Source organism: Mus caroli, chromosome X, assembly GCF_900094665.2.
Source record: "Mus caroli chromosome X, CAROLI_EIJ_v1.1, whole genome shotgun sequence".
NCBI lineage: Eukaryota > Metazoa > Chordata > Mammalia > Rodentia > Muridae > Mus > Mus caroli.
In genome coordinates, this window is record NC_034589.1 from 56,661,077 (window position 1) to 56,671,194 (window position 10,118).

General features: G+C 43.7%; 1 protein-coding gene across 7 annotated transcripts in view; it reads left to right on the plus strand.

Annotated features, from left to right (window-relative positions):
- The window catches only part of LOC110286137 (melanoma-associated antigen 1-like), a 160,448-nt gene extending 153,796 nt beyond the window's left edge, over positions 1-6,652 (plus strand). For all 7 annotated transcript variants that reach the window (XM_029473337.1, XM_029473338.1, XM_029473339.1 and 4 more), the window contains 2 exons: positions 4,852-4,924; positions 5,002-6,652. In XM_029473337.1, the coding sequence (XP_029329197.1) occupies positions 5,062-6,333 (1,272 nt within the window). In that variant the 5' untranslated portion in view covers positions 4,852-4,924; positions 5,002-5,061 and the 3' untranslated portion in view covers positions 6,334-6,652. The remainder of the gene's footprint in view (positions 1-4,851; positions 4,925-5,001) is intronic.
- Positions 6,653-10,118: the final 3,466 nt, after the last annotated feature.

Consider the following 10,118-nt stretch of genomic DNA (forward strand, 5'->3'; position numbering starts at 1 on the left):
CATATGACAACAGAGGGACATGAGAAATGTGCTGCACTGAGAACACTTTACACCAGTGAGTAGGAATGCCCTCAGGCAAAAAAAAAAAAAAAAAAGAAAAGAAAAACCAAACCACAAAATAATAAGGGGAAGAAAAATCTGTCTAGAAAAAGAGCATCCAGGCTCAAAGGTGAACAGAAACATAGGTGGGCCTTTTATACCATCTCAGAGCTTGGGTCACAGAAAGCCCCAGGTGAAAATATATAAGGTTCTGCAGCATAACGGAGATGATGGTGGGTTGTAATTGCAAGTGAGACAGTGGCTGGGGTCTCAGGGAATTCCTACAGAACATAGAGGATACCAGAAGAAATATTCATAGCAGGATGAACATATAGACCTAAATTGAATTATTAAGCATATCAGCCCTCTCCACCTCTCCTCCTGCCAAGCCTTAGACAGAAGATAAGCAGGGAAGTAGGAAGAGCTCCATTTAGAACAACAAGGGAAGAACTATTGTCGATGCTCTACTTTCTATTTCAACGTATTTATTTATATATATATATATATATTTATTTATACTTATACTCTTGAAGGTCATTGGCTTGGTTGTTTTGGCTTAGCACCTGTCTCATTTAAATAGGCTCTTAGGACTTTGTTATCTTTTTCTGTGCTTACTTTATTTTCTCTGCTACCTCTCACATTTTAGCCCATGTACTTTCTCTCTCATTCATACTTTATTGCCCCATTTCCATGTTTTGCATTCCTTCCTTATATTACTTAATTACTAATACCCAAGTATCTCTAAAAACCTATAAACTTTATTATTCTCAATCACTTTTGTAAAAAAAAAGTTTTAGATGAAAATGTTTCCAACGTCCAAGGCTTATGTGTGTGCATGTGTATGTGTTTGTTGGGGGCCGAAGGAAGGTTCCCTGTTCCATCATGTGTGTGGTTTCTCTCCCTTCTAGGACCTGGCCCAGAACTCAAAAACATTCTCTGTAAGAGTTTGGTTTAAGTAAATGCTCAGAGATGGCAGGGAGGGATGCATTATAAGGACCTCCAAGGGTGAGCACTGAGGGGTCAACCAGTTAATTCCCTATGAGCGGAGACCATTCCTCAGAATGTCATTCTGCTGCTGCTATGAGTCCTGGAATGCTTCAGAGGAGGATTCATGATGAGCAGGCCTCTTCAGTTCTAGTTTTGTAAGGAAGTACCTTCACAAGAAGGCAAGGGCCATAGTTTGGAGACAACAAGCATACTTCCACAGAGAAAGAAGTGCAGGCTTTGAGGCTGTTAAATCCCACAATTGAGGGGGGTTTATGAGACTTCCCATTGTCTAACAGTCAGCCCGGATCATCTGCCTTGTGTGTGTGTGTGTGTGTGTGTGTGTGTGTGTGAGAGAGAGAGAGAGAGAGAGAGAGAGAGAGAGAGAGAGAGAGAGAGAGAGAGAGAGATGGGGGAGTGGGGGCTTGAGCTCTGAGAGGCCCCAGGAAATGTTGGGTAGGGGAGGTCTAGGTAGAAAAATCTGCTAGAAGTACCCACTCTTTTATTTTCCTACCTGAAAATCTGAAAATCTTCAGGGAAATGAGGACCTTGGCCTGAAGGACAGATCATGCAGTCAGCAAAAAGAATAGGATTTATGCTTTGTCAGGATTAAATATAAATAATCGGGGAGAGATTATATCCTTTCCTACTATCTGTGGCTGCACTCAACACTGGACTCACCCCCACCCTATCTAAATTGTAAGCTCTGGGAAGCCCTGGGGCTTTAATGTTTATTGCTTCCTCACTTGCCCCCTGCTGGCTTTGTTGGCTTTCCAGAATGGACAGGTTGCTTAGATTCCAGAGAACGAAGGTCCAGAGAGAGAATTGGCATTGTTGACAGGTGAAAAGCCGGGTCTCTCAAGCCAGAACTGAGCTTGAGAGTCTACCCGTAGCAGACTTTCTAGTCACTTCCTCCCACAGCAATCATACTAGCGTGTGGTGCACATACTATAACTTCCATGTTGGAAATCTTAATGAATAAAGGATAAGTTTCATCTAACAAAGCTATTTAGGTTGGCTTAGGGTAGCAGAGGATTGTGTTCTGAACTTTGCTAGGTTATCAGCTGAGGACATGAAAGGATTCAGGGTTCTTCTCCCTTCAGATAAAATATTTGTCCTGCCTGGACAAATCACCTCTTTCTGATGCACACAGGTACACAGTTCTGCCTCCCTGGTGCCTTGATGTACTGGGTACATAGTTCCGTCTCCCTGGTGCCTGGATGTATTGTTTTTAGAATTCTCTCTGGAGATTCTATGGCCCGTGGTTTCACAGCCATAAGAGTTGGCTTCTTAGGCCTGGCCAATCATGTAAGGGAAAATAGGTAATTGGGCTGGAAGTCCCGCCCACGGTGGCCATTCTGGGCAGCTGCTCTTTCCAGGGAGGATCGCCTAAGGCTTCTGGTTTGTTTTTCTCGTCCGGAGAGAGGTGAGGTTTTGTTGTGAAGTTTGGACTCTGGTCAGCAGGGAAGGAGTCCTAGCCGTGGGCATATTAAAGGGAGGCCCCTTGGGGTGGGCTTGGAACCCTTTTTCTCCCAAACATGTTGTGGGTGCTAGTATTCCCTGTCCCAGCGGTTATTCCCCAGGAGGCTTTCTGCAGCATAGAAGCTCTTTGCTTTAATGCTGCCCCCTTCCCCAATGTTGGGAGTCCCAGAGAAGCAAAGCTTTTTGGAAGGACTTTGAACTTTTGTCAGCCAGGAGAGGGGGCCGAATCTTGTGCTAGAAGACTGATGTAAGAATGGAAGACTTGTCCTACTTGAGAGAAATAGGGGGCATTAATCCTATTTGTATCAGCAGTTTTTAGGAGGCTCCAGCCTGGTTGGTTTCGGTGTGTATGTACTGTTTACAGCTTTCTATGGGGGATGGGCTCCTCAGGGGAGGTGAGGCTGTCTGGAAGGAGACTGGACTAGGGTCAGCCTTGAGAAATGTCACAGGATAGAGGATATGGAGAACTCCGAGGGATTGTTGGAAGCCCTCACCCCTCCCTGCTGTCCATGAATGTATGACGCCTTATCTCACTTGTCTCAGAGGTATCTAGGCAGGGTTATGTCATAATCCTTCCAACCGTCCACATGTGAGAGTCCTAAGGGAGGTGAGGCTTTTGGAAGCAGGCTACTCAGAGAAAAAAAGATTTGTCAAAGATGGCCAGGGCACCTTTGCAAAGGAGTTCTCAGATCCTGTCAGGTCCAATTTAGCTCCTTAGACTAGGTGGGAGTCAGGGGTGGGAGAGGAGAAACCCTCTCTTGTAATCAGCATAGGAAAACAAATAGCCCAGTCTCCAGTGAGGTGGCCCCACACTCAACAGGTATAAACCTTAGGATATTGCGGGCAATATCTGTCAAATGTGACACCTTTTTTCTGGGTGATGTGTCAAAGAGAAGGGCTTTGACCTGAGAAGGAAAAATTCTGTGAGGGTTAGTCTGTGTAAAGACAAGTCTTTGACTTGCTTGGCATCAGATTAAAGGTCCCTGGTGAGGACTGAAGGAGTTTCATTCTTCCCCATCTCTAATTCTATCCCTATGGATAGGAGTCCAACTTTCAACTTACTTCCAGCCAAGGGAGGCTATAGCTTGTGGTGATCTAATGTAATGGGCTCTGCCTTCTGCCACAAGCTCTCCAAAAAGCCAGGGTCTAGGAGTGTTTCCAGATGGTGAGGTTTTGGTTAACTAGACACACTTCAGGTCAAAAGAGACTGACGCAAGGTCTCAAAAGAGACCTTGAACAGCAGTCAGTGGATTTGATACCATTTTGAGGCAAGATCTCAAAAGAGACTGAGGCAAGGTCTCAAAAGAGACCTTGGACAGGAGTCAGTGGATTTGATGCCATTTTAGTTTTGTATGGAGTATTCCAGGGAGACAAGGAAAGCCTTTGTGTGTCTGTTATGTCAGCAGAGTGAGAATTTGGTATCTTTTCTGTGTCATCTTGCACTCTCAGGGAACTGAGGAACTTGGTCTGAAGATGCAATAGTATGATTAGGCAGTCCATCAGGTCAGAAGAGTGAGGAGTCAAATCCAGCACTGCCAGAGGTTAAGGATTCTAAGTAAAATCTGAGGGTATGGTCACCCTTTCTAGGACTGAAAATATATCTGCTGCTACCTTTCCCATGCTGACTGTCAGCTTATTGGATGCCCTGAGGGATGTGGTTGGATGTGATACATCGTCTTCTCTATCTTGGTAATCTCAAAGCATTGCTCAGAGGAGCAAACCGTGGTCAGCAGATGATATAGCCCCAGGCTCTGACAAGTTCAGATTGAGAAAAGTACATCTCTCATTTAGGAGATAGAACCCAGAGTTTGGTCAGTTCTTGACTGTCATCTTAGAAGTCCCTTCGCAGGTGTGCTTGGGGAATGGGATTCTCATGCTTTGTTTTCTTTGTCTGAGGAGTGTGAGCTGTTATCTTTAGGGGTTTTTGCAGTGCAGCAGGTGAATAGGATCTAAGACTTGCCAGAGTAAAGGTAAACTCAAAGGGGATCATATACCTGGGATTCTGGTGATTTCAGAGTAAAGTTGAACCCAGCTGCATTGAGCAGTTTAGGGTTGTTCTGGAAGCCTGCCGTGTGGGAGGTCATCTCAGCTCATTTTAAAGAGCTGTAAGAAATAGCAGTGAAGGCCTTGATGTGAGTCATAGTCCCTCAAGTCCCAGACTAGAAAAGGTTCAGGAAGTAAAGTAGCTAAGGCGAGAAGCATATCCTGACTATGTACCAAGCATACTACCCAAACCCCAGAACCCAGGGGTTCCAGGGACCTAGACACATGTCTAACTGTGGGCCCTAGAGTCTCAGAGCTTACTGTGACCTAAATGCTGAGGACATTTCTCATATCCATCTTCAGGTTCCAGTAAGACGAGCAACAAGGAAAGCGGTAGCCTTGCAGATCTCTGGGACATCACACACAAAGGAGTCCTGTGAGTATGTTTTTGTTAAAACCGCCAGGAAGGAAATTCTGAGCTGAGGCCACTCACACTACCTTTCTCTTCCCCAGGTCAGTGGGATCCATTCACCCACAATCCTGCGTATACTGCCATCACCGGTTTGATTCATTATGCCATACTATCCATACTTCAGCCTTGAGAAGGTTTTCCAGGATGCCTTTGAAATATATATATTGCCTGATGAAGAACAGGAAGATGAAGAGGAAGAAATGGAAGAGGAGTGGGAAGACATAGAAGATGAGGAAGAAATGGAGGAGGAAGAGGAGGAGGAAGAGGAAGAGGAAGAGGAAGAAGATGAGGAAGAGGATGATGATGAAGAGGAAGAGGAGGAAGGAACAGGAGAGGAGGAGGAAATAGCAGAAGTTGAGGAGGAAGTGGAAGAGGTGGAAGTAGCAGGAGATGTTGGGGAAGTGGAAGAGGAGGAAGAAGTTGTAGAGGAGGAGTACGAAGAGGAAGTTGAGGAGGAGGAATGGGAAACCATTGATGGTGATACTGTGTCTTTCACACTATCTGCCACATTAAAAATCTCTTTACCCTCCTGTCCTTCTCCACCTTCCACCTTTTCATCCCATCCTCTGATCTGGGGCAATCCCAGTGGGGTGGATGGGTCTGTTGCCTGGATGATGAATATTTCCCAAAGTCATCAGAGCTTGTACACCCTCATGTCATGCAGCAACTTGGATGAAGAATACAGCAGCCAGGAAGAAGAGAGTTTCACTTCCTCATGGAGAAAACTCCAAAACCAAAAGGTTACTGAACTGGTGAATCTTATGATCCTCAAATATAGAATAAAGGAACCCATCAACAAAGTAGAAATGTTCAGAGTTGTCACCGAAGTCTTTGAGAATGAATTCCCCATTATCTTTGAGGAAGCTTCTAAGTGCTTGGAGATGATTTTTGGCATTGATATAAAGGAAGATGATGCAGTAAGCAGCTCCTATGTCCTGACCAACTCACTGGGCCTCACATATGATGATGTGATAACTGACAGCCAGAGACTGCCCAGAAATGGCTTCCTGATAGTTATTCTGGGTGTGATATTCATAGAGGGAAACTGTGCCTCTGAAGAAAGCATGTGGGAATTTCTGAATATGATGGGAATATATGATGGGAAGGAGCACTTCATTTATGGGGAGCCCAGGGAGTTCCTCACTGGAGATTTAGTGTACCAAAATTATCTGATATATCAGCAGGTACCCGAGAGTTATCCTCCACGCTATCAGTTCTTATGGGGTCCAAGAGCCTACTCTGAGACCACCAAGATGAAAGTCCTTGAGTTTTTGGCCAAGCTTACAAGTAGGGCCCCAACTTATTTCTCATCCTTATATAGCGAAGCATTCAGAAATGAGGAAGGGAGAGTCGGAGTTGGCCCCTTGGCTTAGTACCATGTTGATATCAACAAGAGGCAGCCTAATATCTGGTTTGAAAGAGGACAGGCACAATTTTCTGTAGAAGAGGATAAAGTTTAGTCTGGGTATGGTTAAAACACAGTGTGGGGCAACTTTGTGTTCTGTTTCATTTTATTTTTTCCTTTCGGGTACTTTCTCCAATTGTAATTGTAATTAAAATGTGTTACATTATCTTTGCAATGTACGTTTATGAGTGATCATAATTTCTTTCCTGTCTTACCAGCTTTTGAGAAAATAGAGGGAACTATTCAATGGTTAATCTTTGAGTTCCTTCAATCTGTTTAGTCAACTCTAAAATATGTACCTAGATTGGTTTGATTAATAAAACAGGAAAAATGGTAATAAATCCTAAGATCTCTGCTCACTGATTCATTTATTGGTCAAACATTATTTGGATATATTTTTAAAGTTTTATTTATTTGACTTTCTATGAGTATGAGTGATTTTACCTGAACGTATGTATGTTTACCACGTGTGCCTGGGGCCAACAGAGATTAGCAGATGGCACCAAATACCCTGGAACTGGAGTTTCAGCTGATTGTGAGCCACAGTATGGATGCTGATAACCGACTGAACCCAGGTCCTTTGCAGGAACAGCAAATATGCTTTAATACTTGAGCTCAAACTTGAATATATTTGTTTGTTTGTTTGTTTGTTTGTTTGGAATATGTGTGGTTTTGGAGAGGTGTCTGAGGTACAGCTGCCTTATTAGGAGCATGGAGAAGATGATAAGAAAGCAAGAAGTGTCAAGCCGAGAAGCGAGACTCTGCTTGTCATCACTCAAGTGCACACATCTCAAGTCGATGCAATAGCCCTGACTCTTAGTAAGTCTTTGAGGACAGAGAAAATACTAGGATCAAAATTATTAACTTGTTCCCTTGGGGTTCCAGGGAACAAGAGAAGAATCCCTGGCTGATGCTTGAATGGCAAGCATCCTGGGATTCTCCCCTAGCGTGCTTAAACATACTGTCTGCTCTAAGAAATTTTTTTGTTTTGTTTGTTTTGGATTTTTAGACAGGATTTCACGTAGACAAGGCTGGCCTTGAACTGATTTCCTGCTTTCACTTCCAAAGTGCTAAGATAATGGCCTTACACTGCTATATCCAGCTCTATACCCTGATCCACAAGGCTGAACAGATTTATATAAGGGTTTCCAAGACAGCAGGGTAAGAATCCTTGGGTGCTGCCTAGGAATCTCCAGGTTGCCATTCTTCTTTTTGCCTGGAAGAGCCAGAACCAAGGGATTGTAGTTTGGCCAATTTTAACCAGGCTCTAGGATCTGGTCGCAATAAAATTAGTATATCAGAAGATGAACAGCTGTGAGGGGAAGAAACTTTTTTTTAAATTAATTCTCAGCTTCTTCAGTTGAAGAAATTCAAATTTTTTCGATCTGGGAGGAGTTATTCACATCCAAATAGTTTCCTTTTTAGAAAGACAGTATCATGACTTATTTGGAAAGCTGTGTGTTGGGGTTGATTTGATATTGATTCTCCTGGAGAGTTCATTTCCCTCCTAAGTGGATAGATATGTGGTCAAATTAATATTCAAACTCAACTGATGTTCATTCTATACACAATTATCTGCATACACCATGCCAGATGACTCAGGCTATATATTCCAACAGTCCTACATGATATGATTGTTAAAGCCGGCTCCACAGAGAGCCAATCTAGGCTTCAGTGCTTGGACATTGAATGCAAGATCATGAGATCACACGGCTGGTAAGAGGCAAGGCTGAGCAAGATTTCATCTTGGGTCCAGATTTTTCTCATGCCTCTACGCTGGTGTTTTCTTATTTTCTTTTTAAGGATAATATCTTACATAGAAAGGCTATCCTCAAAATTCCTATGTAACTGAGGATGGCTTTAAGTTTCTGAACTTCCTGCCTCCAGCCCCCAAGAGCTGGAATTTCAGGTGTATGCTACCTTGGTGGTTTATGCATTTTGAGGGATTGAATCCAGGGCCTGGTGCACACTAGGGAATCTCTCTATTTTCTAAGCTGGCTATTTAGTCTCCATTCCCAAATGTCCTAAATGACAAGGAGGTTGTATCAAATTAGTAAAGAGCTTGTGAAAACATAAAGAAGTTGTGGATCCTAGTCAATGACTTGGGTTTTTATCCTTTTCTTTTCTTGCCTTTCCCCCAAGATTTTTTTTTTTTAATTGAAGAATACATAGCATGTTATCTTGACTGAATTGATGTGGTTTTGACTTTTTGAGACAGGACCTCTCTACATAGTCCTAGCTTGTTTGTAACACCATTCTGCTTCTGGATCCTGAGTCTTGGAGTTACAGGTGCTAGTTCAAGACTTGTTTTAAGAAGTACTTGCTGACAGGAGCCGGATATAGCTGTCTCCTGAGAGGCTCTGCCAGAGCCTGACCAATACAGATGTGGATGCTCACAGCCAACCATCAGACTGAGCACAGGAGTCCTAATTTAAGAGTTAGGGGACAGACTGAAGGAGCTGAAGGGGTTTGCAGACCCATAGGAAGAACAACAATATCAACCAACCAGACCCCACCCCTCAAAGCTCCAAGGCACTAAGCCATCAACCTACGAGTACACATGGAAGGACCCATGGTTCCAGCTGCATATGTAGCAGAGGATGACCTTATCTGGCATCAATGGGAGAGGAGGCCCTTTGTCCTGTGAAGGCTTGATGCCCCAGCATAGGGGAATGCTAGGGCAATGAGGAGTGGGTAGGTGGGTGGGGGAGCACCCTCATAGAATTGGGAGGGAGGGGAATGGGATAGGGGGATGCTCTTTGAAATGTAAATAAAGAAAATAACCAACAAAAGTGTATATGGGAAAGCTCAGAAGAGTAGGCTCCTGTAACATGTACTTTCTCTGATTACAGTGAAGGAGACTATACTAGTAAAAATACAAAATGAAAAAAATAAGAAGAATTTTTTAAACTTTTTTTATTATTGGGTATTTATTTAATTTACATTTCCAATGCTATCCCAAAAGTCCCCCAAACCCTCCCACATCCATTCCCCACCCACCCACTCCCACCTCTTGGCCCTGGCGTTCCCCTGTACTGAGGCATATGAAGTCTGCACGACCAATGGGCCTCTCTTTCCACTGATGGCTGACCAGGCCATCTTCTGATACATATGCAGCTAGAGACACGAGCTCTGGGGGGGTACTGGTTAGTTCATATTGTTGTTCCACCTATAGGGTTGCAGTTCCCTTTAGCTCCTTGGTTACTTTCTCTAGCTCCTCCATTGGGGGCCCTGTGATCCATCCAATAGCTGACTGTGAACATCCTCTTCTGTGTTTGTTAGGCCCCGGCATAGTCTCACAAGAGACAGCTATATCTGGGTCCTTTCAGCAAAATCTTGCTAGTGTGTGCAATGGTGTCACCGTTTGGAGGCTGATTATGGGATGGATCCCCAGGTATGGCAGTCTCTAGATAGTCCATCATTTCGTCCCACCTCCACATTCTGTCTCTGTAGGTCCTTTCATGGGTGCCTTGCTCCCAGTTCCAAGAAAGGGCAAAGAGTCCACACCTTGGACTTCATTCTTCCCTAGCTTCATATGTTTCAAAAATTGTATCTTATATCTTGGGTATTCTAAGTTTCTGGGATAATATCCACTTATCAGTGAGTACATATCATGTGAGGTCTTTTGTGATTGAGTTACCTCACTCAGGATGAAGCTCTCCAGGTCCATNCATTTGCCTAGGAATTTCATAAATTCATTCTTTTTAGTAGCTGAGTAGTACTCCATTGTGTAAATGTACCACATTTTCTGTA